The 27,578-nt window shown below is 46.6% G+C and overlaps 1 protein-coding gene across 3 annotated transcripts in view; it reads left to right on the top strand.

Moving 5' to 3' along the window:
* Positions 1 to 27,578, top strand: part of immt (inner membrane protein, mitochondrial (mitofilin)) — a 113,797-nt gene that overhangs the window by 52,080 nt on the left and 34,139 nt on the right. The window contains exons 6-11 of one of the 3 annotated variants that reach the window (XM_072497572.1): positions 2,872 to 2,997; positions 6,860 to 6,996; positions 7,713 to 7,816; positions 9,719 to 9,854; positions 13,651 to 13,780; positions 24,459 to 24,473. In XM_072497572.1, coding sequence (XP_072353673.1) covers positions 2,872 to 2,997; positions 6,860 to 6,996; positions 7,713 to 7,816; positions 9,719 to 9,854; positions 13,651 to 13,780; positions 24,459 to 24,473 — 648 coding nt within the window. The remainder of the gene's footprint in view (positions 1 to 2,871; positions 2,998 to 6,859; positions 6,997 to 7,712; positions 7,817 to 9,718; positions 9,855 to 13,650; positions 13,781 to 24,458; positions 24,474 to 27,578) is intronic. The other 2 variants (XM_072497574.1, XM_072497573.1) reach the window with 2 other exon arrangements.

Here is a 27,578-nt window from a genome sequence, read left to right as displayed (position 1 = left end):
AGAGCTGGCACCCAGCTTCACCGAGATAGGGGTGCCATCTTTAAAGGGCACCCTGATCAGGAATGAAACCCTATGACCCTAGCCCCCACCACGGAGGTATTCTTCCTGCCAAAATGGACAGTTTCTGTTTTGCCCACTCACTTAACCTATTTTTGTCCCTTTATAGCCTCCTTACATCCCCTTCACAATTTACTTTTCCTACCTCTCTTTGTGTCATCAGCAAATTTAACAACCACAACTTCAGTCTCTTCACCCAAGAACATGCCACTCATTTCCTTCCAACCAGAAAAAGATCCAGTTATGCCAACTCTGTTTCTGTTAGCTAGCCAATCTCCCGTCTGTGCCAATATGTTACCCCCGACACCGTGAGCTTTTATTTTACGCAATAATCTTTGATATGAAACCTTATCAGATGCCTTCTGGAACTCTTAAATACAGTACATCCAAACCTTTTATCCACAGCACATATGACTCCTTCAAAGAACTCCAATAAATTGGTTCAACCAAAACCATGTTAACTCGGCCTGATTGCCTTGAATCTTTCCAAGTGCCTTGCTATAACATCTTTAATAATGGCTACTAACATTTTCCCCATGACAGATGTTAAGCTAACTTGCCTGTAGCTTCCTGCTTTCCCTTTTTGAATAAAGGAGGTACATTTGCTATCATCCAATCTACTGGAACCTCCCTGAATCTATGGGAATTTTGGAAAATTAAAACCAATGCATCAACTATCTTGTTAACCACTTCTTGCAAGCCCCTAGAGTGAAACCAGTCCGGACCAGGGAATTTGTCAACTCGCAGATGCAACAATTTGCTCAATATCACTTCCCACGTGATTTTAATTTTTTTGAGTTTTTCCCTCCATTACGTTTCCTAATTTACAGCTATTTCTGGGATGCTACTTGTGTCCTCTATAATGAAGACAGATGCAAAATACCTGTTTAATTCACCTGCCAAAGCCCTACTTTCCATTACCAATTCCACAGACACGCCTAGAGGACCAATGCTCACTTTGTTAACTCTTTTCTTATTTAATTACCTATAGAAATGCATACTATCCGTGTTCATATTACTAGTTGGCTTTCTCTCGTCCCTCCTTATCAATCTTTTTGTTAGTCTTGGGTGTTTTTTATAATCTGTCCAATCTTCTGACCTGCCACTTGTCTTTGAGCAAATCTATGCTTTTTCTTCAAATTTAATACTGTCTTCAACTTTTTTGGTTAACCACAGAAATTGGGCCCTTCCTATTCTGTATTAGAAGAGGTATAGAATCCCCACAGTGCAGATTCTGAAATATCCCTTTAAATGTTTGCTACTGAACCTCTATTGGACTATATTTGCCAGTTTACTTTAGCTCCACTTTCATGCCCTCATAATTGCCCTTATTCAATTTTAAACTCTGCTTGCTTGTGTGTGCAAAATGAACATATACCTTGTGTGTTCCTGATGTTCATTGTCCTACCATTGACCACTGCCTTTAGCTGCCTGATGATGCTACGTCCATCACCAGGTCCTAAGTTCTCCCTAAATCTCTTTGTGTCCTTACCCCTTTCCTCCTTTAAACCTACCTCTTTGACCAAGCTTTTTGTCAACTGTCCTAATCCCTTTACATAGCTCAGTGTCAAATTTTGTTTGATTACACTCTTGTAAAGCTCCTTTTGGATGATTTTCTATGTTAATGGTGCTATAATACATGTAATTTGTCGTACACATGTTTGTGTGAACTAATGATAATATTGCTGCATTTAAAAGGTATGACACAGTCCATACTATGCTTATCATAGACGATCATGAATATTGAACAAAAAACACTAACCATTTTCCAATGTTATAAGACTTCATTAGAAAGGCACTGTTTGTACCATAGCCAAGTGCGTTGGCTATTTTGTTAATTCTCTGTTTAGTATTTAATAATGTGGGATGTTCAATTCCCGACAAGGATTCCAGGAAACTTCAGTATTGCCATGTGTCCTTCCCACAATTTGTTCTTTGCTGGCAGACTCTCAATTTCTGATGGCACTTCAGTGCAGGAACTGGATGAAAGCTACATCCATCCCCGGTTTGTGTTTTAGTGCTCAGCAAAGCCCACAAGGATCACAGCAGTGGAGATTGACTCTATCGTTCACCACTCATAATGGGAAAATCATATTAACCCCAATGTGCCTATTTTAAGCAGTGAGAATTGTATTAGGACCTGGATTTCAGAGGGTAAAAAAATGAGGGTTAATACTTCACATATCTTTTCTGATTTGTAGTTCCTTAAATAAAGAAATCCGATTTATAAAAAAAATCAAGGGACTAGCTGGATGTTATGAGATTAATGATTATGATACGCTTTTAATAAATTAAATAGATGCTTTTAGAATAAACAAAATACCTGAGGGATAGCTGGCATCAACACCTCTTCTAGAAGATGAGAAATCCTAACTGACATCTATAAAACTTCACTAAATGAGGAACTACAAAATTGGAAAATGACCAGTTTGGTTCAATTAATTTTTACAAAAGATCAATAGGTATACCTGGAGTCTTTCAACTGGCAATTTACTGCCATTTGTAGGGAAGATATCTCCGTTAGTTGTAAGCATTTTAAGTTGGAGACCACTTTGGTAAAGCATAATTTGTTAAAGTGCAAGGCAAAAACAGCCATGCTGGAGGTTTTTTTTCAAGATGTTACTGATGGAAAATATGGTTGACAAAGTTACCATAGACACTATTGAATTGTACAACAAAGATGGTCAATAGACAACTAGATATGTTTCTGGAGAGAGAAAATGTTTGAAGGAACATTTTGTTTAAAGAAAGGACACACTTATGATACAAAGTGACATTCTGGTCATAAAAATGACGTCCTTGTGCTCTTAAAAGGTGAAAGCTGTAGTTGCGAAAATAAAGCCTTACAGGGCCGACACATCGCAATAGAAGAACGTCCGCCCCAGGAGGTTGAAAAGCACCTAGCTCAGCAAGATAGAGAGGAAAACGTCACAATTGTTGGTAAATATAGTTTTGAATTGCTTTACTGCTAAACAGATAAAGTTTACGACTAACGTGAGCTACCTGTATCATTCCCCACCTGCAATAGTGGTAGTTTACCACCTCTGGGGCGTCATTCTCCGACCCCCCGCCGGGTCGGAGAATGGCCGTTGGCCGCCGTGAATCCCGCCCCCGCCGAAGTCTCCGGTACCGGAGATTGGGCGGGAGCAGGAATCGAGCCGCACCGGTTGGCGGGACCCCCCGTTCAATTCTCCGGCCCGGATGGGCCGAAGTCCCGCCCAGAAATTGCCTGTCCCGCCGGCGTAAATCAAACCTGGTATTTACCGGCGGGACCAGGCGGCATGGGCGGGCTCCGGGGTCCTGGGGGGGGGGGCGGGGCGATCTGACCCCGCGATTGGGGCCCACCGATCCGCGGGCGGGCCTGTGCCGTGGGGGCACTCTTTCCCTTCCGCCTCCGCTACGGCCTCCACCATGGCGGAGGCGGAAGAGACTCTCCCCACTGCGCATGCGCGGGAAACTTTCAGCTGACGCTCCCGCGCATGCGCCGGGAAACTGTCAGCGGCCGCTGACGCTCCCGCGCATGCGCCGCATTTCCGCGCCAGCTGGCGGGGAAACAAACGCCATTTCCGCCAGCTGGCGGGGCGGAAATCCCTCCGGCGTCGGCCTAGCCCCTCAATGTTGGGGCTAGGCCGCCAAAGATGCGGAGCATTCCGCACCTTTGGGCCGGCGCGATGCCCGTCTGATTGGCGCCGTCTTTGGCGCCAGTCGGCAGACATCGCGCCGTTGGGGGAGAATTTCGCCCCTGTTCTTTCATTGGTGGCTTTTTTCTTGATTCTTTCTCACCTTCCCCTGAAGGTGGCCTCTCGTATTGGATTAGGGTTCTACAACCTCTTGCAGTTTGCCATTATCTCCCTTGGATAAGAAAGAAAGAATTGCATGAATATCATGCCTTTCATGACCTCAGGACAGCCCAAAATACTTTACAGCCAATGAAATAGTTGTCAAGTGAAGCTACTCCTGTAATCTAAGAAATACCAGCAACTGATTTGTGCCCAGCAAGGTCTCCCAAACAGCAAGGTAATATTGAACCAGATAATCATTTTTAGTTATCTTGATTCAGTAATAAACATTAGTCGGGACAATAGAAGAATTCTCCTGCTATCTTTCAAAAAAAGTGCCATGTGTTCGTTTATGTCCATCTGTGAGGACAGACAAGTTAGATGTTAATGCACTTAAATGAGGGCAGCACGGTGGCACAGTGGTTAGTAATGCTGCCTCATGGCACCGAGGTCCCAGGTTCGATTCCGGCTCTGGGTCACTGTCCGTGTGGAGTTTGCACATTCTCCCCGTGTTTGCATGGGTTTCGCCCCCACAACCCAAAGATGTATAGGCCAGGTGGATTGACAATGCTAAATTGCCCCTTAATTGGAAAAAAAGTTAATGCACTTAAAATTCATTTCACCAACTACCCTGTTGATATTTATTTTCTCTTTTATTTTTGTTCTGCCTGAGTGGTAAACTTATTAGATTCCTGTGTCTCCAAGGGCTTGTTTTTTATATGAAGCTAAGAGCCAAGTTTAATACAACCCGCCTCCCTTGATGTTTCACTTCAGCACATACACCAACTACTCGCAGTGGAGGAGTATTAAATGTGAATTTCCCATGTTTAATCCTTGGTCTATGCTGATTATGCTATTACTAATGTTGCTGTGGGTTTGATTGTGACTGCTTTCCAGCAACACCTGGTAGAAAATGCATGTGTGAGTGTTGGTCAAGGACAAGCTGAGACTTAACCGTGATGCTCCATAGTCAAAACTCTGCCGGTTCTCTATCCCAAGGTTTACACTTGCTTACAAAATAGGAGAAAAAGTTGGCTATTCGCCCCGCCAACCTGCTCTGCCACTTGTTAAGGCCATGGCTGATCTGTTTATGTTTCAAGTTCTACATTCCAATCTAGCCCCGATAATCTTTAATTTCCTTGCCTAACAAGAATCTATCTGCCGCTGCCTTAAAAATATTCAATGACCCATTCAATTCATGGGCAGCACAGTAGCACAAGTGGATAGCACTGTGGCTTCACAGCGCCAGAGTCCCAGGTTCGATTCCCTGCTGGCCCACAACCCAAAGATGTGCAGGGTAGGTGGATTGGCCATGCTAAATTGTCCCTGAATTGGAATTTTTTTTTTAAAGTCTGTGCGGAGTCTGCACGTTCTCCCCGTGTCTGCGTAGGTTTCCTCCGGGTGCTCCGGTTTCCTCCCACAGTCCAAAGACGTGCGGGTTAGGTGGATTGGACATGATAAATTGCCCTTAGTGACAAAAAAGGTTAGGAGGGGTTATTGGGTTATGGGGATAGGGTGGAAATGGGGGCTTATGTAGGTTGGTGCAGACTTGATGGGTCAAATGGCCTCCTTCTGCACTGTATGTTCTATGACCCCCACCGCCTTATGAGGCAGAGAGTTCCAAAGACATTAAACTTCATTAGAGAAACCAATGAACCCATTCTGCTTCACTGAATACCCTATTTTTTTTTGGAAAGTATTTTTATTCAAATGTTAAGCATTTTAACATTTTACAAAACAGGATAAAAACATTAAAACCCCCACATGCAATAAAATCTGCAGAAACCTGTCTTCCCCTTTCACCTGAGGATGTAAAAACCCCATTAGATCCTCCACCCACGCCAAGAAGCAACTTGGGACTAGCTTAATGGTAAAAACTGGGCGGCATGGACTGGTTGGGCCGAAGGGCCTGTTTCCATGCTGTAAACTTCTATGATTCTATGATTCTAAGCTGACCTCCACTCAACAGAATCCGCCTGCGAGCGATCAATGAGGCGACGGCTGAAACATTTGCCCCCGCTCCCGTCTGCAACTCTGGCAGGTCCGACATCCCGAATATGGCCCCCAGGGGACCTGGCTCCAAATCCACATGCACGATTGCCAACATGGTGCTGAAAAATGACCCCCAAAATGTCTCCAACTTCAGGCAGGACCAGAACATGATTAGCCTCACCCCTCCCACACCGTTCGCAAGTGTCCTCTACTCCCTCAACAGCCAGCTTATCCTTGATTTTGTCAAATGCACCCTGTGCACCACCTTCAACTGTATCAATTCCAAGCCTCGCGCACAAAGGTGAGTCATTTACCCTCCGCAGCACCTCACAACACAGTCCCTCCTCCAGTGCCACCCCCAACTCCTCCTCCCACTTCGCGTAACCCCCCTCCATAGACACCTTATCCTCCACCAAAATCCTCCTATAAATTGCCAAGACGACCCCACCCTCCAACCCCATTACCAACAGCACCTCCTCCAACAACAAGGAGGCAGGTGCTATCGGAAAGGTTGGAAAAACCTTTCTAACAAACTCCTGCACCTGCTACCTCTTGGCGGCGAGGACCCGGTTTCAATCCCGGCCCCGGGTCACTGTCCGTGTAGATTTGTGCATTCTTCCCGTGTCTATGTGGGTCTCACCCCCACAACCCAAAGGTGTGCAGGGTAGGTGGATTGGCCATGCTAAATTGTCCCTGAATTGGAATTTTTTTTTTTTAAAGTCCCACAACTGCATATACCTAAAAACCCTCCTCATGCAGAAACCCAAACATCCTCCTCAAATCCTCCAAGCTTGCAAACCATACCTCCAAAACCAAATCCTTCATCTCCTTCACTTCTCTCGTTTCCCATCCCCGAAACCTCACATCCATCCTCCCCAGCTCAAATCCATGATTCCCCCAGATCCATATTTGAATACCTTATTACAAATGATTGTAGGTGGTGTCCTCAGGCAAACTAGTAATTTTTAAACAGCTTATACGAAAATGTTATTGTGATATTGTATTTTTAAAAGTGCATTACTCCTGTACAGAAATAACATCAACCTTGGAGGATGCCCTTGGTAGAAGCACCCAAGTAACACTCAAGGCAATTGAAGCTCAGGATTCAGCAATAGAAGCCATTGCCTCGCATGCCCAGAGGTTAAAGGAAGCAATGGATGATTCTGAGGTAAACCATTGAAGAAAAATTTGAATTTTTAATGTGTGATGCTATTGTAAGGAATTTTTGAGATTTCCAGAAGGCTTTATAAGGTGCCACGTCAAAGGTTACAACGAAAAATAAGAGCTCATGGTTTAGGCGGCACGGTGACACTGGTTTGCACTGCTGCCTCACAGCAGCAGGGACCTGGGTTCAATTCCGACTCGGGTGACTATGTGGAGTTTGCACTTTCTCCCCATGTCTGCGCAGGTTTCCTCCAGGTGCTCCGGTTTCCTCACAGTCTAAAGATGAGATGGTTATGTGGATTGGCCATGCAAAATTGCCCCCTAGTGTCCAAAAGATTAGGTGGGGTTACTGGATTACAGGGTGGGGTGAAGGCGTGAGCCTAGGTAAGGTGCTCTTTCCAGTCATCGGTGCAGACTCGATGGGCTGAATGGCCTCTTTCTGCATTGTAGGGATTCTATGAACGCATTGGCATGGATAGAGGATTGGCTCACCAACAGGAATCAGAGTAGGCACAAATGGGACATTTTTTAATTTGCAAGATGTGACTAATGGAATGCCACAGGAATCAGAGCTGGGTCCTCAACTATTTATAATTTATATAAATGACTTGGATCAAGGAACAAAATGTTTAGTTGCTAAATTGATCTTGGTCACCTTTCAGATTTGCTGTATATTATGCAGAGTATTTCTTTTTTAGTGATTTAATATGTTCTTATCAGAATACTACTGATCGAAAGTCAGAACAATGGCGAGCTTTGGAAAATGCTCTGAGCATTCGCAGTAAGATTGTAAACCGAGCCAATGAAGCAATGATGAAAGCCAAGTATGTTTGAGTTTTCTATTTTGTTTATTTTTAAAGCTCCATTTCATTCTGTATTAGAATGATAGTTGCCTTTTATTATGAGCTCTGAAGATGTCATGCAGACTCGAAACGTTAACTCTGTTTCTCTCTCCACAGTTGCTGCCAGGTCTGCTGTGTTTTTCCAGAATTTTCTGTTTTAAGTTCAACTTTCCAGCATCCGCAGTATTTTGTTTTTATCGCAATGTGTGCACATGTTGTTTTTGTCTGCAAAGAACATGGCCCTGTGTATTAATATATGTACCTTCCAGCACACACATTTGCTGGAATGTATGCTGCAAATACATACATTTGCATGTGCAAGCCCAACTGACAACCTTAAATTGATTGTCAAGTGTAATTCTTAGCACACTGAGGATTATTTAGCAAATGTTATCCAGTCACTGAGTCGCAGCTAATGTTTGATACTGCGTTTTGAGTTTTGCAAGCACAGCTGGTTGGGTATGGCCTGTACCTTGCCCATTGTGAACAGCTGAGACATGCTGTTTAATACAATCCACCAGTCTTTGGGACGTACAGCCTACATACCTAGCATCACCGGCACTGAAATTCATATCCCATATTCCTCATTTATGTGATGGGCAGAACATATTCTTGGCTTGAAGGCAACATCCTGTTAGTGGTGAATATCACTTGTGTTGCTACTGCATTGTAGCAGTGTGAAATAACTAGCTTCACCCGCTGCACAAATCTCTGAGTTATCTTGCCCTTCCAGGCTAATCTGAAGTAGACTGAGCACTTTTCAGGGATGAAAGTGACAGTCTTAAGCCTGTTCATGAGTTTATGTGATATACAGTGAGCAATGATCTGATCAGGGTAGCCATTATCCCGCAGGATGTCTGATGCGCCTCATTTCAGCATCAAGCTTGCATGGTGGGCAAATGGCTCAGGCCCCTTTTGTTTTTTACAAGGTTTCTGACTTTAAAAAAAACAACAATCTGAAAGCACGTGGAACTGTAAGAATCCTCATGTGTATATTGACCAATGCAGTAGACTGTGGTAGATAAGTCACCCCCCCCCCACCCAAAATACCGTAAGATGGATAGTGCTGACTATTTCCTTTGCTGACTTTTATATAGTAAAAAATCTGTTTGACCAAATCTGTGGAATGTTGTGCCTTTAATCTTTTAGTTGATACCTAGGGAGTGGTGTCTGTACAATTATCTATCACAGAAAGCAGTTGAAGCCAAAACATTGTACGGTTTCAAGAATGGGTTACATATAGCTCTTGGGGCTAAAGGGACAAAGGATATGGGGGAAAGCGAGAACAGGTTACTGACTTGGAAGAGCAGCTATGATCATAACGAATGGCAGAGCAGGCTCAATGGGCTGAATGGCCTCCTGTTCCAATTTTCTATGTTAAACTCACTCCCAGCATTGCTAATTCACTGTCCACAGAAAAGAGCAGTTTTAACAAACTAGTACAATTAGGGTACGGAAAAGATATTTTTCTAGGCCATTAAATTTCTGTGGGCAGTCACTAAGTATAAACCCAGGAGTATCCTGGTGAAGGAGTTGACCAAGTTGTGCACCTCTCAATCATGGGTTCAAAGTAATATTTGTCGTATCCCAGGAATCAAAAATGCTGCATATAAAGAATGAATGTAAGATGGGTATGTTGATCATGCAACTGTTTAAATTAGGTAATCAATACCATATTGCTAAAATGAGTCCAAAGCATTGTGTCGTCAAAAGAAATTTTACAATAGAATGAGCACGAAGACTAACCTTTCCTTATAAATGTGAACTTAAATGCAGCCCTTACTAACTAGATGTTACTGAGTAGCTGATGACAGGCTAGCCAAAATGTGACATACCAGTTTGTGTTTTGTCATATGTCCTTGATTTTTGTTTGTTCGATTTCAGAGAAGAATTAGACAACCTTCGGAGCACAATTGAAGAAGCCAAACAGAGTCAGATCTCTTCTGTTAGACCACAGCTCCTGGCTGCAGAAGACAATCTGCACCACATGTTGGTGGATCTGGATCATGTAGAAAGGAAGGTAATAAGCAACGTGCTCTTTTAAGTAGGATAAATTTCTTCCCCCTCCCATGTGATCTTTCCGTTATCAAATGCAGCTACGTGTATTAACCCTCACGAGGGCCACAGGGCCTCCCATGAGCCTCGTAGAATTCAAGTACCCATGGTGCGCAGGCAAAGGCCCACTGAGCTGGGGCTAGTTAGCGGAACCTTTAAATGTATCTCCCAGACCTGGACCGGCAGTTTCCGATAGTCCTAGGCTGCGATGTTTGTTTGTGTGCTGCGGTTTTATTTTCAATTTAAAAATAAACCAGTTTGACACCTCACTCTGCGCCACCTGGAATATATTACATTGGTGATGAGAATCAAGCATGGGATTCTGAGCAACCACAAATCTGGTAAGAAACAAAGCAGAAAGGAAAAACCCGGAAATGCCCTTGTTTGGGAAGCTCAAGCTTTATGTTGCAGATGTGGAAGACTGGCACCAGTGTGTCAAATGCATGCGCAACATCTTCCACCCAACGGCAATGAAGAGGATGACAGACATAAAGTAACCCTTTTGACAGCATTGGGAGACTGATGTTCAGCATTATTAGAAGTTTTAACTTGCCCTGGAGCCACAGACACTAAAATGTTCGAGCTTGTGTATCTAGTAAAGAGCCATGGTGACCCAGTGCCGTCCATAATCCTCCAACGTTACTGCCCATCCCTGATCGAAGTGCCACACGGCCGGCTAGTGTGTAAGATCGATAATGTGATGCAAAAAAAAAAAATTGTTAGCACAACTTACCCTAGACTTCAAAAGGGTTATGGAGTTAGCACTATCCTTGGAGAACGGCGCGAAAGGGACCCAAGAACTCCCAAGGGATAGTGGACAGTAATATTCTCTGGCTGGGGGTGGGAGAACCCTCAGAAAAGCCAGCATTCCCAGCGAAGGCTGGCAGAGAGAGGTTCAGAGTGAGAAACAGCGCACCCCCCCCCCCCCCCCCCCCTGGAGTCAGCTGTCATCGCCCTTAGGCTCCTCCCAAGTTGTGTGGCACAGTGGTTAGCACTGTTGCCTCACACCGCCAGGGACCCGGGTTCAATTCCAGCCTCGGGTGACTGTCTGCATGGAGTTTGTATGTTATCCCCGTGTTTGCGTGGGTTTCCTCCGGGTTCTCCGGTTTCCCCCTCAGTCCAAAGATGTGCAGGTTAGGTAAATTGGCCATGCTAAATTGCCTGTAGTATCCAAAAGGTTAAGTGGGGTTATTGGGTTACAGGGATAGGATGGGGGAGTGGGCCTTGGTAGGCTCTCGTTCAGAGGGTTGGTGTAGCCTCGATGGGCCGAAGGGTCTCCTCCTACCCTGTGGGGATTCTATATCCCTTCTCTATATCGGGCCCACCCAACCATGCCCAAACTCATCCTACCTATCGGCTGTGTGTCACCCTTCCCACTTCACTTTCATTCACTAGCATTTCTCGCTACTGTGGCGACTCCATTAACCCATCGACCCTCGCTACCCACCCATCCCCTCTCTCTCCTCACTTCCTGCTGCTTCTCGCCAATCATCCTCCCCGGCCCCTCCCCCAGCACCTCGCACCCAACCCAATGCAAGAAACATCACCCCAAAATGGCCCCCAAATAGAATGTTCTTGAGCCGCGCCACCCCACTCACTACAACCCCTCATGCACTGTGCAGAGCATAACAAACAGAGTGCAGGGAGTGCAACCACCCCCATAACAGCCTTTTACAATCAGCAAACAAAAACATGTTACAAAAGTTAACACAGACAGAACCTCACACCCACATTATTCTTTCAGCTCTCCCCCAACCCCCAGCTTATGTTCTTTAATCAAGTAATTCGCCTCCGCCGACCTCCCAAAGTATTATTCCCAGCCCTCAAAAGTGATCCAAAGTTTGGCCGGAAACAGCACGCCAAACCGAATGGCGGTACAGCATGGCCATGTTGAACCCCACCCATCTTGACCAGCTCAGAATTCTGATGGATTCTGCTTCCTTCCCAGTCGCAATCCTCTCCGCCATGGCCCACCTGAGAATCTTTTCCTTGTGCATGCGCGCAATAACTGCCCGTGGCGGCTTCCCCACTCTTGGCCTCTGCCTCAGGGACCTATAGGCCCGATCTATCTGCGGCCTTGACCATCACCTTCTCATCCACCAACTTCGTTAGCATTATCGCGACGTAGCCCATTGCACTTGTTTCCTCCACTCCCTCTGGTAGGCCCACAATCCGAAGATTTTGTGCCGCCTGGATCTGTTCTCCTGGTCCTCCACCTGTGCTCGCAGTGTCTTGCACATATCCCCAAGAAACGTCATCTCTGCTTCCAGCGACACAATCCAGTCACTGGTCAGGCACCACCTTCTCCCCCTCTTGGACCATCGCTCCCTGCATGCCAGGTGCTTCTCCACCCTTTCCAGAGTCCTGCGGAAAGGTGCCAATGCCGCCTCAATCGCCTTCAACCAGTCACTCTGCATTTATTTACGCTACTGCTGAAATCCGTCCTTAATGAAACTCATCAACTGCTCCATTGGCAGCTTTCCAATCAACGACGACCCCCCCCCCTCCACTATTTTTCCAATTGATGCTGCACCATGAGTCTCCTCCAACTCTTCAGCCAGTGCTCGCACTGTCTTCTGTCGAGTTTGATACCACGTAGACATGCCCATCGGGGGGAGAACTGATCCCCTTCCACCCCCTCCACACTCTGTACAACTTTTATACCAAAGTTTCCCAAAACCAACACCTCCAGGCAGGAACCACCCTATGTGCGACCACTCACTCCAGGGCTGCCACCCGAAGTCTACATGATCAAGCATGATCTCAGTGAATGGCAGAGCATACTCAATGGGCTGAAAGGCCTACTTCTGCCTTTGTGTCTTATGGTCTTAATCTTTTTATTTCTATTTTCTTTATCACTATTTTGCATTTATTCTTTTCATTGCGGAGTTTATCTTTAACTTTTATTTTCTTTTAACCACTCAAAAATTTAATTTTAGCTCTTATCCTTGCACTGTTTCACTGCTCATTTTAGACTTTTCTTAAGTAAAAATCAATTTGACCGAAAAAAACTGGCTTATTAATCAGCTCATTAATAGACCGAACAGTAATGCCTGCCCTGCTTGCGCATTGGAGTAACTAGGTCAACTGCTTTTTTTCGTCAGGTTCACTTTTGAATGACCATGAAACAAATCACTGGAAATCCGGATGAACACTTGAAATGCCATAGCATACAAAGCTGCGGGCCAAGTGCTGGAAATTGTGATTCTAATAGATGGGTGCTTGATGGCCGCGCAGACACAATGGGCCCAAGGGCCTCTTTCTGTGCTGTAAAGTTTTAGAAAAATTAAATTTAGAGTATCCAATTCATTTTCTTCAATTAAGGGGCAATTTAGCGTGGCCAATCCGCCTAGCCTGCACATCTTTGGGTTGTGGGTAGGGCAGCACGGTGGCGCAGTGTGTTAGCCCTGCTGCCTCACGGCGCCGAGGTCCCAGGTTCGATCCTGGCTCTGGGTCACCGTCCATGTGGAGTTTGCACATTCTCCCCGTGTTTGCGTGGGTTTCGCCCCCACAACCCAAAAGATGTGCAGGCTAGGTGGATTGGCCACGCTAAATTGCCCCTTAATTGGAAAAAATTAATTGGGTATTCTAAATTTTTTAATTTTTTTTAAAATCTTTGGGTTGTGGGGGTGAAACCCACTGGTGACAGCATCTTATTATTCATAACCAGTATTCTCCAGCAGTGCTATCTTCCATATTTCACTGCTTCTCAATTTGGGTAATCCTAGTTTGTTCTGCTGATATATCTGCTTTTTCCTTAGGTGCAGACAGCTCAATCAGAAGCTAAAATAGTTGTTCAGTACAGTGAGCTGGTGGCTATGGCCAGGGATGAATTCAGGAAGGAACTGGAGAGCATCACTCCAGACATAAAGCATGGCTGGAAAAATCTCAGTAAGTACAGTATTTGTTTCTTGTGTTGTAATTTTAATTACATTTCCTTTTACAAGTCAATCATATAAATAAAAGAGAGAATGATGTGTTTTGACTTAAAAAAGAGTGCAATCTACCCGCTGGGCCGCGCCCCAGTTCGAACGAATGGGATCTACCTGGCTCGCCACGCCTCGTGAGATCTAACAGGAGATGTCACAATCTGATCTGTATTTGGCAAATTTGCATGTTAGAGTGAGGCAGCTAGTCTGATCTACCGATGGGTTGTAACCCATTCGCCTGGGAGACCTTCGGCGAGCTTCGTTCAGTACTGGTCCCCACAAATGGAGACAGATGGAAAAGGGACTTTGGAGTGGTTTCCTCGGGGATCGGAGGCCCATGGGTGGTTTCCCTCTGGGCAGGGTTGCACCCTGGCACTGCTGGTGTCACCTGGGCATCTTGGCAGTGTCACCTGGGTACCAGCCTGGCACTACCAAGGTGTCCAGGTGGCACTGGCAAGGACACTACCACCATGCCATGATGGCAGTGCAAAGGTGCCAGGCTGGCCAGGGATCAGGCCCGAGTGTGCTCTGCCCATCTGCGCTGGGGGGGGGGTTGCTGAGGACCCCATAGGGGCTTTGGGGAGGTCCAGGGATTGCAACGGGCGAGGATGAGAGATTGAGGTGCCATTTTTAAATGATCTCCTGATCTCCTCCTGCACTGAGGAGTTCTGGCAAGCGGAGCTTCTCCGTGCTGGAAGTGGAACCATGTGTGAACTTTGGGCATTCCCCGCTGAGGCCCTAGATTGCAACAAAATCAAGTTCGATAACATGGTCTTTCACAGTGCTGCGAGTGCCGGGAAACACTTGGCCAAATGCGTTTGACACATGACTCTATTGCAATTCGCTTAGACCCCATCTAAAGTATTATGAACATACGAATACTTTTACACTGCAATGAAATTACTGTGAAAATCCCCTAGTCGCCGCGCTATGGAACCTGAACGGGTACTCTGAGGGAGAATTCAGAATGTTCAAATCACCTAACAGTAAGTCTTTCGGAACTTGTGGGAGAGAACTGGGGCAGCTGGAGGAAACCAACACCGACACGGGGAGAACTTACAGACTCCGCACAGACAGTGACCCAAGCCGGATATCAAACCCGGGTCCCAGGCGCTGTGAAACAACAGTGCTAACCACTGTGCTACCGTGCCATGTGCGGCATGAATGCGCAGATTGTAGGCGAAGCGTTGAGTTCAGTGGAAGGGGTGAAAGCTAATGTGACGTCCGTATTCGAAAAAGGAGAGAGGCAAAAAGTAGTAAACTATAGACCGGTTAGCTTGACCTCTGTGATAGGGAAGTTTCTGGTATCAATCATTAAGGAGGAGATGACTGAACATTTGGAAAGACAAAGCTCCATTCACCATTGTCAGCAGGGTTTTATGAAGGGTAAGTCATGCTTGACAAACTTGCTTGAGTTCTTACGTAACCAGCAAAGTGGATAATGGGAAACCTGTGGATCTGGTACATCTAGACTTCCAGAAGGCGTTTGACAAGGTTGATCCAGAAGGTGAGATCGCAGGGGGTTGGGAATAGAATAGATTGAGGATTGGCTGACTGACAGAAAGCAGAGCGTTGGGTTAAATGGATCCTTCTCTGGCTGGTGAACTATGACTAGTGGGGTGCCGTGGGATTCCAGCCTCGGACCTCAACTCTTTACAATCTATATAAATGATCTGCAAGCAGGGACAGAGTGTAACATAGCAAAATTTGAGGATGATGTCAAACTAGGTGAGAAAGCAGGCAGTGAAGAGGAGATACATATTTTTACACAAGACAATAGACAATAGGGGATTGGGCCAAAATTTGGCAGGTGGGATTTAATGTGGATAAATGTGAGGTTATCCATTTTGGTTGAAAAAATAGTCGAAATTATTATCTAAATGGAAAGCAGATTCTAAATATGTCTGGGCAGAGGGATCTGGGTGTCTTTGTTCTTGAATCGCAGAAAGTCTGTATGCAGGTACAAAATGTAATAAGAAAGGCAAATGGAATGTTACCGTTTATTGCAAAAGTACTGGGGTATAAAAGTAGAGAAGTATTGTTGCAATTGTATAGGGTGTTGGTGAGACCACATCTGGAGTATTGTGTCCAATTTTGGTCTCCTTATTTGAGGAAGGATGTGGTGGCATTGGAAGCAGTTCAGAGGAGGTTCACCAGATTGATTCTGGGGATGAAGGAGTTGGCGTATGAGGGGAAATTGAACAGTTTGGGCTTGTATTCGCTGGTGTTTAGAAGGATGAGAGGGAATCTGATCGAGGTATATAAAATACTAAAAGGGATTGATAAAGTAAACGGTGACCAAATGTTCTCCACTGTAGGGCAATCTAGAACAAGAGGTCACATATAGTTGAAAGGTGGTAGATTTAAAACTGAGATGAGGAAGCACTACTTCTCGCAGAGGGTAGTGAATTTGTGGAACTCGCTGCCCCATAGTGCAGTGGAGTCCGAATCATTAAATAGTTTCAAGAGGGTGATAGATATATTTCTGATTTTAAAAAACGGGTTAAAGGGATATGGGGAACAGGTAGGGCGGTGGCTTTTCACAGTAACTTCATTGCAGTGTTAACGTAAGCCTACTTGTGACAATAAAGATTATTGCACAGGGCTAAATCGCTGGCTTTGAAAGCAGACCAAGGCAGGCCAGCAGCACTGTTCAATTCCCGTACCAGCCTCCCCAAACAGGCGCCGGAATGTGGCGACTAGGGGCTTTTCACAGTAACTTCATTTGAAGCCTACTTGTGACAATAAGCGATTTTCATTTCATATTATTGAGGTCAGGAAGAGATCAGCCGTAATCTGTTTGAATGGCGGAGCAGGCTCGAAGGGCTGAATTGCCTACTTTTGCTCCTAATTCTTATGTTCCTATGTTTATCAATAACTCTTATTGGGGTTGGTAGCTAAAATTCAAAATTGGTACAGTCTGTTGAACTAAATTCAGACACTCTCATTTGCTAGTCATGCATGAAAGGGCAAAATGTGTTGTAAGACTGACCTTGGGCTGGAATTCGCACTGCAACTCCATTTGGCTGGACGGATGGTTTGTGATGCAGAGTGACGCCAACGGTTTCAATTCCCGTACCGGCTGAGATTTTCCTGTCCTGGCTGAGGTTATCCATGAAGGCCCCACCGTCTCAACCTTGCCCCTCACCCGAGGTGTGGTGACCCTAAGGTTAAATCACCACCAGCCATCTTTCTCTCTTAAAAGGGGAGAGCAGCCTATGGTCCTCTGGGACTTTAGTGACTTTCACTTTCAGGCTTAAACTAGTGAGGTGTTTAGGCCTTTTCAATGCACAGTTTTCAAATTTACCAGGTACTGTAGTATAGTGGTCGTGGAGGAGCAGAGAGATCTTGGGATCTATGTTCATAGATCTTTGAAAGTTGCCACTCGAGTGGATAGAGCTGTGAAGAAGGCCTATGGTGTGCTAGCGTTCATTAACAGGGGGATTGAATTTAAGAGCCGTCAGGTGATGATGCAGCTGTACAAAACCTTGGTAAGGCCACATTTGGAGTACTGTGTGCAGTTCTGGTCGCCTCATTTTAGGAAGTATGTGGAAGCTTTGGAAAAGGTGCAAAGGAGATTTACCAGGATGTTGCCTGGAATGGAGAGTAGGTCTTACGAGGAAAGGTTGAGGGTGCTAGGCCTTTTCTCATTAGAGCGGAGAAGGATGAGGGGCGACTTGATAGAGGTTTATAAGATGATCAGGGGAATAGATAGAGTAGACAGTCAGAGACTTTTTCCCCGGGTGGATCAAACCATTACAAGGGGACATAAATTTAAGGTGAATGGTGGAAGATATAGGGGGGATGTCAGAGGTAGGTTCTTTACCCAGAGAGTAGTGGGGGCATGGAATGCACTGCCTGTGGAAGTAGTTGAGTTGGAAACATTAGGGACCTTCAAGTGGCTGTTGGATAGGTACATGGATTACGGCAGAATGATATAGTGTAGATTAATTTGTTCTGAAGGGCAGCACATTAGCATTTAGGATAGCACAATTGCTTCACAGCTCCAGGGTCCCAGTTTCGATTCCGGCTTGGGTCACTGTCTGTGCGGAGTCTTTACATCCTCCCCGTGTGTGCGTGGGTTTCCTCTGGGTGCTCCGGTTTCCTCCCACAGTCCAAAGATGTGCAGGTTAGGTGGATTGGCCATGATAAATTGCCCTTAGTGTCCAAAATTGCCCTTAGTGTTGGGTGGGGTTACTGGGTTATGAGGATAGGGTGGCGGTGTTGACCTTGAGTAGGGTGCTCTTTCCAAGAGCCGGTGCAGACTCGATGGGCCAAATGGCCTCCTTCTGCACTGTAAATTCTATAATAATTATGATTAATCTAGGACAAAGGTTCGGCACAACATCGTGTGCCGAAGGGCCTGTTCTGTGCTGTATTTTTCTATGTTCTATGTTGCCAGTAGCCCAGTGGCTTGGACTAATAATCAGGAGAACATAGTTTCAGATATGACTAGATAATATGAGTATTTTTAACTTAAAATGATAAAAGCAATAAAAATAAGTACCAGAAAACCCAACTAGTCATTTAATTCCCTTTTGGGAAAGAAACTTGCCACCACTTTCTTGAGCATATTTAAAGGTGGAGAATAAATGCTGGCCTTGACAACGATGTCCACATCTTGTGAACAAATAGAAAATAAAAATGTTTGCATTCTGAGAATTCTTTTTAAATTTAGTGTGCATTGCAGTTGAAATTTTGCAGCTTCATTGGAGACTTTGTGTTGCCCCTTGCTGGTGTAAATGATAAAAATTAGTTATAGATCAATATTCATTTATGCACAGTCATGCTCTGCTTTGTTTGAATTAACACTCCATTTTTAAATATATCTTACTTTTCATAACTAATTTGGAAACTATGCTTTATTACTGATTTTTTAAAAATATATATTTTATTGAAAATTTTTGGTCAACCATCACAGTACATTGTGTATCCTTTACACAATAATATAACAGTATAAATAACAATGACCTGTTTTATAAACAAAGAATAAATAATATATAACAGAAACGAAAACTAAAACTAAATGGCAACTGCCTTGTCTCAGATAAACACTCTCCAAAAATATGATTTAACAGTCCAATATACAATTATTTATAGCAACGACCTATACATATTATACATACATATTAACAGCCCTGAGAGTCCTTCTGGTTCCTCTCTTCTCTCTCTCTTTCCCCCCCCCCCCCCCCCCCCCCCCCCCGGGCTGCTGCTGCTGTCTTCTTCTTTTCCATTCCCTCTATCTTTCTGTGAGGTATTCGACGAACGGTTGCCACCGCCTGGTGAACCCTTGAGCCGATCCCCTCAGGGCGAACTTAATCCGTTCCAGCTTTATAAACCCTGCCATGTCATTTATCCAAGTCTCCACCCCCGGGGGCTTGGCTTCCTTCCACATCAATAGTATCCTGCGCCGGGCTACTAGGGACGCAAAGGCCAAAACATCGGCCTCTCTCGCCTCCTGCACTCCCGGCTCTTGTGCAACCCCAAATATAGCCAACCCCCAGCTTGGTTCGACCTGGACCCCCACTACTTTCGAAAGCACCTTTGTCACCCCCACCCAGAACCCCTGTAGTGCCGGACATGACCAGAACATGTGGGTATGATTCGCTGGGCTTCTCGAGCATCTCGCACACCTATCCTCTACCCCAAAAGTTTACTGAGCTGTGCTCCAGTCATATGCGCCCTGTGTAACACCTTAAATTGAATCAGGCTTAGCCTGGCACACGAGGACGATGAGTTTACCCTACTTAGGGCATCCGCCCACAGCCCCTCCTCAATCTCCTCCCCCAGCTCTTCTTCCCATTTCCCTTTCAGCTCATCTACCATAATCTCCCCCTCGTCCCTCATTTTCCTATATATATCTGACACCTTACCGTCCCCCACCCATGTCTTTGAGATCACTCTGTCCTGCACCTCCTGCGTCGGGAGCTGCGGGAATTCCCTCACCTGTTGCCTCGCAAAAGCCCTCAGTTGCATATACCGGAATGCATTCCCTTGGGGCAACCCATATTTCTCGGTCAGCGCTCCCAGACTTGCGAACTTCCCATCCACAAACAGATCTTTCAGTTGCGTTACTCCTGCTCTTTGCCATATTCCATATCCCCCATCCATTCTCCCCGGGGCAAACCTATGGTTATTTCTTATCGGGGACCCCACCAAGGCTCCTGTCTTTCCCCTATGCCGTCTCCACTGTTCCCAAATTTTCAAAGTTGCCACCACCACCGAGCTTGTGGTGTATTTCTTCGGTCCCCCTACAGGACGCCCTCTCCAATCTCTTCCACGCCGCTCCCTCCTCTTCTCCCATCCACTTACTCACCATTGAGATATTGGCGGCCCAGTAGTACTCACTTAGGCTCGGTAGTGCCAGCCCCCCTATCCCTACTACACTGTAAGAATCCCTTCCTCACTCTCGGGGTCTTCCCGGCGCACACAAAACTCATGATACTCTTTTCGATCCTTTTTAAAAAAGCCTTCGTGATCACCACCGGGAGGCACTGAAACACAAAGAGGAATCTCGGGAGGACTACCATTTTAACCGCCTGCACCCTCCCTGCCAGTGACAGGGATACCATGTCCCATCTCTTGAAGTCCTCCTCCATTTGTTCCACCAATCGCGTTAAATTTAACCTATGCAATGTACCCCAATTCTTGGCTATCTGGATCCCCAAGTAGCGAAAGTTCCTTGTTACCTTCCTCAGCGGAAAGTCCTCTATTTCTCTGCTCTGCTCCCCTGGATGCACCACAAACAACTCACTTTTCCCCATGTTCAGTTTATATCCTGAGAATTCTCCAAACTCCCGAAGTGTCCGCATTATCTCTGGCATCCCCTCCGCCGGGTCCGCTACATATAACAACAAATCATCTGCATACAGAGATACCCGGTGTTCTTCTCCTCCTCTAAGTACTCCCCTCCACTTCTTGGAACCCCTCAATGCTATTGCCAGGGGCTCAATCGCCAGTGCAAACAATAATGGGGACAGAGGGCATCCCTGCCTTGTCCCTCTATGGAGCCGAAAGTGTGCAGATCCCCGTCCATTCGTGACCACACTCGCCACTGGGGCCCTATACAACAGCTGCACCCATCCAACATACTCATCTCCAAAACCAAATCTCCTCCGCACCTCCCACAGATAATCCCACTCCACTCTATCAAATGCTTTCTCGGCATCCATCGCCACCACTATCTCCGCTTCCCCCTCTGGTGGGGGCATCATCATTACCCCTAGCAGCCTCCGTTTATTCGTATTCAGCTGTCTCCCCTTCACAAACCCAGTTTGGTCCTCATGGACCACCCTCGGGACACAATCCTCTATCCTCATTGCCATTACCTTGGCCAGAATCTTAGCGTCTACATTTAGGAGGGATATAGGACCCGCATTGCAGCGGGTCCTTTTCCTTCTTTAGGAGAAGCGATATCGTTGCCTCAGACATAGTCGGGGGCAGCTGTCCCCTTTCCTTTGCCTCACTAAAGGTCCTCATCAGTAGCGGGGCGAGCAAGTCCACATATTTCCTGTAAAATTCAACTGGGAATCCATCCGGTCCCGGAGCCTTCCCCGCCTGCATGCTCCTAATTCCTTTCACTACTTCCTCTATTTCAATCTGTGCTCCCAGTCCCACCCTTTCCTGCTCCTCCACCTTGGGAAATTCCAGCCGGTCCAGAAAGCCCATCATTCTCTCCCTCCCATCCGGGGGTTGAGCTTCATATAATTTTTTATAAAATGCCTTGAACACTCCATTCACTCTCTCCGCTCCCCGCTCCATCTCTCCTTCCTCATCCCTCACTCCCCCTATTTCCCTCGCTGCTCCCCTTTTCCTCAATTGGTGTGCCAGCAACCTGCTCGCCTTCTCCCCATATTCGTACTGTACACCCTGTGCCTTCCTCCACTGTGCCTCTGCAGTACCCGTTGTCAGCAAGTCAAATTCTACGTGTAGCCTTTGCCTTTCCCTGTACAGTCCCTCCTCCGGTGCCTCCGCATATTGCCTGTCCACCCTCAGAAGTTCTTGCAGCAACCGCTCCCGTTCCCTACTCTCCTGCTTTCCTTTATGTGCCCTTATTGATATCAGCTCCCCTCTAACCACTGCCTTCAGCGCCTCCCAGACCACTCCCACCTGGACCTCCCCATTATCATTGAGTTCCAAGTACTTTTCAATGCACCCCCTCACCCTTAGACACACACCCTCATCTGCCATTAGTCCCATGTCCATTCTCCAGGGTGGACGCCGTTCTTTTTCCTCCCCTATCTCCAAGTCCACCCAATGTGGAGCGTGATCCGAAATGGCTATAGCCGTATACTCCGTTCCCCTCACCTTCGGGATCAACGCCCTTCCCAAAACAAAAAAGTCTATTCGCGAATAGACTTTGTGGACATAGGAGAAAAACGAAAACTCCTTACTCCTAGGTCTGCTAAATCTCCACGGGTCTACTCCTCCCATCTGCTCCATAAAATCTTTAAGCACCTTGGCTGCTGCCGGCCTCCTTCCAGTCCTGGACTTCGACCTATCCAGCCCTGGTTCCAACACCGTGTTGAAATCTCCCCCCATTACCAACTTTCCCACCTCTAGGTCCGGGATGCGTCCTAGCATACGCCTCATAAAATTGGCATCATCCCAATTCGGGGCACATACGTTTACCAAAACCACCGTCTCCCCCTGTAGTTTGCCACTCACCATCACGTATCTGCCCCCGCTATCCGCCACTATAGTCTTTGCCTCAAACATTACCCGCTTCCCCACTAATATAGCCACCCCCCCTGTTTTTCGCATCTAGCCCCGAATGGAACACCTGCCCCACCCAACCTTTGCGTAGTCTCACCTGGTCTATCAGTTTCAAGTGCGTTTCCTGTAACATAACCACGTCTGCCTTAAGTTTCTTAAGGTGTGCGAGTACCCGTGCCCTCTTTATCGGCCCGTTCAGCCCTCTCACGTTCCACGTGATCAGCCGGGTTGGGGGGCTTTTTATCCCCCCCCCCCCTTGACGATTAGCCATCCCCTTTTTCCAGCTCCTCACCCGGTTCCCACGCAGCTGTGTCCCCCCCCAGGCGGTGCCCCCCCAACCCATCCCACCCCATGCCAGCTCCCCCCTCTCCCCAGCAGCAGCAGCCCAATAATTCCCCCCTCCCACCCCCCCCCCCCCCCCCCGCTAGATCCCCCACTAGCGTAGTTACACCCCCCATGTTGCTCCCAGAAGTCAGCAAACTCTGGCCGACCTCGGCTTCCCCCCGTGACCTCGGGTCGCATCGTGCGACGCCCCCTCCTTCCTGCTTCCCTATTCCCGCCATGATTATATAGCGCGGGAACCGAGCCCGCGCTTCCCCCTTGGCCCCGCCCCCAATGGCCAACGCCCCATCTCCTCCACCTCCTTTCCTCCCCCCATCACCTCCTGTGGAAGAGAGAAAAGTTACCACATCGCAGGATTAATAACATAAAACTCCTCTTTCCCCCCTTTTTACCCCCCTCTTCGCCCCCCATACTCGCCCCACCACTTTGTTTCAAACGTTCTTTTTTTTAATAACCTGCTCATTCCAATTTTTCTTCCACGATAAAAGTCCACGCCTCATCCGCCGTCTCAAAGTAGTGGTGCCTCCCTTGATATGTGACCCACAGTCTTGCCGGTTGCAGCATTCCGAATTTTATCTTCTTTTTGTGAAGCACCGCCTTGGCCCGATTAAAGCTCGCCCTCCTTCTCGCCACCTCCGCACTCCAGTCTTGGTATACGCGGATCACCGCGTTCTCCCACTCACTGCTCCGAGTTTTCTTTGCCCATCTAAGGACCATCTCTCTCTCCTTAAAACGGAGGAATCTCACCACAATGGCTCTAGGAATTTCTCCTGCTCTCGGTCCTCGCGCCATCACTCGGTACGCTCCCTCCACCTCCAGCGGACCGGCCGGGGCCTCCGCTCCCATTAACGAGTGCAGCATCGTGCTCACATATGCCCCGACGTCCGCTCCCTCCGCACCTTCAGGAAGACCAAGAATCCTTAGGTTGTTCCTCCTCAAGTTGTTCTCCAGCGCCTCCAGCCTTTCCACACATCGTTTATGGTGTGCCTCGTGCATCTCCATCTTCACCACCAGGCCCTGTATGTCGTCCTCATTCTCGGCAGCCTTTGCCTTCACGACCCGAAGCTCCCGCTCCTGGGTCTTTTGCTCCTCCTTTAGCCCTTCGATCGCCTGTAATATCGGGGCCAACAGCTCCTTCTTCATTTCCTTTTTGAGTTCTTCCACGCAGCGTTTCAAAAACTCGTGTTGTTCAGGGCCCCATATTAAACTGCCACCTTCCGACGCCATCTTGGTTTTTGCTTGCCTTCCTTGCCGCTGCCCTAAAGGATCCACCGCAATCCGGCCACCTTCCTCTCCTTTTTTCATCCGTATCCAGGGGGGATTCCCTTCTGGTTCACCGCACAGTACTTTTAGCCGTTAAAATTGCCGTTGGGGCTCTTATTAAGAGCCCAAAAGTCCGTTCCACCGGGAGCTGCCGAAACGTGCGACTCAGCTGGTCATCGCCGCACCCGGAAGTCCGCTTTATTACTGATCTGAATGTTTAGTGTGTGTGCTCTCATTTACACTAACAGTTTGCCTGAGTGATTACTTATAGTGTTGCTGTTGTCAACTCGTATTAATTCTTCCCTTCCTTTTCATTGCAGAGGTTTCTGATCTAGGTGAGTCTGGCTAATTTGTTGCATACTGTACTCTTTATGAATCCACTGCTAGCACAGGGCTAAATTGCTGGCTTTGAAAGCAGACCAAGGCAGGCCAGCAGCACGGTTCGATTCCCGTATCAGCCTGCCGGAATGTGGCGACTAGGGGCTTTTCACAGTAACTTCATTTGAAGCCTACTTGTGACAATAAGCGATTTTCATTTCATTTCATTTCACTTATATTAGGCTGTGAAATTCTTGCATAGCTAAGGACTATCTGCAAAGTGAAAGACTTTTGAATCCTTGTCACTGTAACTCAGGAAGTACTGTGATCCTCCTTTTCTCCAATCCAACTAGATTGAAGGAAACTGGGCTTTCAGGAAAAAAACAGAATTTATGGAAACTGTAAAAAGCTAAAGCTAAAAGAAAACAAACCAATCTACAGAAAGTGTTGAAATGTTTGTGTGCATTAAGTTGAAAGAGGCTGTGAAAGTATTTTGGATGTATTTTTATTGTTCAAAGTTGCTCTGTTTGTATAATTTGTAAAGAAAGTGCTGTTTATTGTGAAACAGTGGTACACTGGAACACAAGACCCAAACTTGCAGCCCAGGAAAAGGTTCAGTGGGTGTCAGGGTCCTTGGTTAGTTCAAGAATCAGCAGCGTTGATGCTGCCATTGACTGTAAAATTGGGGAGCAAGGCAGTAATGTTGAAGTTTTGCTGAGCGCCAAATAAAGAAACTGCTTTGTACACTGAAATGTGGCTACACTACTTAAACGCTGTCTTAATAGCTGGGTTGGAGTTCTTTCATCCAGAGTTACAGTGACGTGCATTGCTTCAAGGAATTTTTTACTTCTTTTCCACATTACACAGTGAAGTTACTTTCCTTAGAATAACATTGTACCTGATAAAATTGCATTCAAAATGATAAATAGTGTTAGGAGTACCTATTAACTAGAAAGATGAGCTACCAGACTATCTGAAGGAAAATACTGTAGATGTTGGAAATCTGAAATAAAATAATCAAAAAACTGGAAATATTGAGCAGGTCAGACCGTATCTATGGAACGAAACCGCTAGTGTTTCAGGTTGATGATGAGCTCTTCGTCAGAACTCTGATTGACCTGAAACTAACTTGCCTACGCTTGGCGCTATTGATTTATATGATAAATTAGTTCCCACTTATGGCCCTCAATCTGCTTCCACTGGGTAGTGGCAAGCCAGCAATAGCGGAATGGCTGTTTTTCTTCAACAAAGTTGGTGAAGAGGCAGGGAGGGTACATAATTTAGTGGTGCCTCTACATTTCAGAGGCACTCCCACCTTGTGCCTTTCTGTTATGGGCCAGGGTTTAGAGAACCCCAAAATGTATCATGGAGTTCACGTGACCCACAACTTTTAATAGATTGTGGTATGGGGAGCACACGGCCCACTCTACAGGTGTGGTACAGCAGAAATGGAAAAGTATTTTTTTAAAGCAAACAATATTTATTCTATTAACTCAAGTTAACCTTTTTAAAACAAACAGTGAACATCTTAGCAACCATTAATTCAAATACAACCCCCAAAGAATACAACACTAAGTAATCCGTAAGCTGTCCTTTTAACATCCAGAAGACTTTAAAAAAAAAAAACTTTAAACAGAAGCACATCAGGTTAATGTCACCACTGAGAGCAGTTATTAGTTTTAAATCATCAAAGGATCGATTTACAGTCTTTGTACTACAGAGAGTGAGACAGTAATACCCCTTCTGGCTGTGACTGCAGCTATCCAGCTCTGAAAACGAAACTAAAACCCACCCTTCAGTAAACAGCCTAAAACGAAAGTAAAAAGCTGACAGACAGCCCAGCTCCACCCACTCTCTGACGTCACTGCAGTAATAAACACCCATTACTTAAAGGTACTCTCACTACAAATATTTATATACACACCCATTTATAAACACCCATTTCTTTTTTTAAAAATATATTTATTAAAGTTTTTTAACACAATTTTTCACCCTTACAAACAATAACCCCCCCCTCGTAACAAAATAGCAAGAAATCGCACAAAGCAAGATATATACATGGTAAAACGATATGTTACATAGCTTTGTACACTGGCTCTCTCCCGCACGTGCCAGTTTCCCAAATCCTTCATGTTTTCTCTTGCTCATCCACCCCACCCCCGGGTTGCTGCTGCTGCTGACCGACCTTCCTCTAGTGCTCCGCGAGATAGTCTAGGAACGGTTGCCACCGCCTGTAGAACCCCTGCGCAGACCCTCTTAAGGCAAACTTAATCCTCTCCAGCTTTATGAACCCAGCCATGTCGTTTATCCAGGCCTCCAGGCTGGGGGGGCTTCGCCTCCTTCCACATTAGCAAGATCCTTCGCCGGGCTACTAGGGACGCAAAGGCCAGAATGCCGGCCTGTTTCGCCTCCTGCACTCCCGGCTCGTCCACTACTCCAAATATTGCAAGCCCCCCAGCTTGGCTTGACCCGGACTTTCACCACCTGAGATATTGCTCCTGCCGCTCCTCTCCAGAACCCCCCGCAGTGCCGGGCCTGACCAAAACATATGGACATGGTTCGCCGGACTCCCTGCGCACCTTCCACATCTGTCCTCTACCCCAAAGAACCTACTCAACCTCGCCCCCGTCAAGTGCGCTCTGTGAACCACCTTAAATTGTATCAGGCTGAGCATGGCACACGAGGAGGAGGAGTTAACCCTACCCAGGGCATCAGCCTATAACCCCTCCTCAATCTCCTCCCCCAGCTCCTCCTCCCATTTACCCTTCAGCTCCTCTACCAGCGCGTCCCCCTCTTCTTCCATCTCCTGGTATATTGCCGACACCTTGCTCTCCCCGACCCATACACCCGAGATTACCCTGTCTTGAATTTCTTGTCGGGAGCAACGGGAATTCCCTCACCTGTCGCCTCACAAACGCCCTCACCTGCATATATCTAAAAGCATTTCCCGAGGGTATCTCAAACTTCTCCTCCAGTGCCCCTAGGCTCGCAAACGTCCTGTCAATGAACAGGTCCCCCATTCTTTTAATCCCCGCCCGATGCCAGCTCTGAAACCCCCCGTCCATCCTCCCCGGGACAAACCGGCGGTTACCCCTGATCGGGGACCACACCGAGGCTCCCAT

The sequence above is a fragment of the Scyliorhinus torazame genome, chromosome 3 (genome assembly GCF_047496885.1).
Source record: "Scyliorhinus torazame isolate Kashiwa2021f chromosome 3, sScyTor2.1, whole genome shotgun sequence".
Lineage (NCBI taxonomy): Eukaryota > Metazoa > Chordata > Chondrichthyes > Carcharhiniformes > Scyliorhinidae > Scyliorhinus > Scyliorhinus torazame.
The sequence above is the reverse complement of the archived record's forward strand: the minus strand, read 5'-3'. Positions and strand labels throughout refer to the sequence as shown.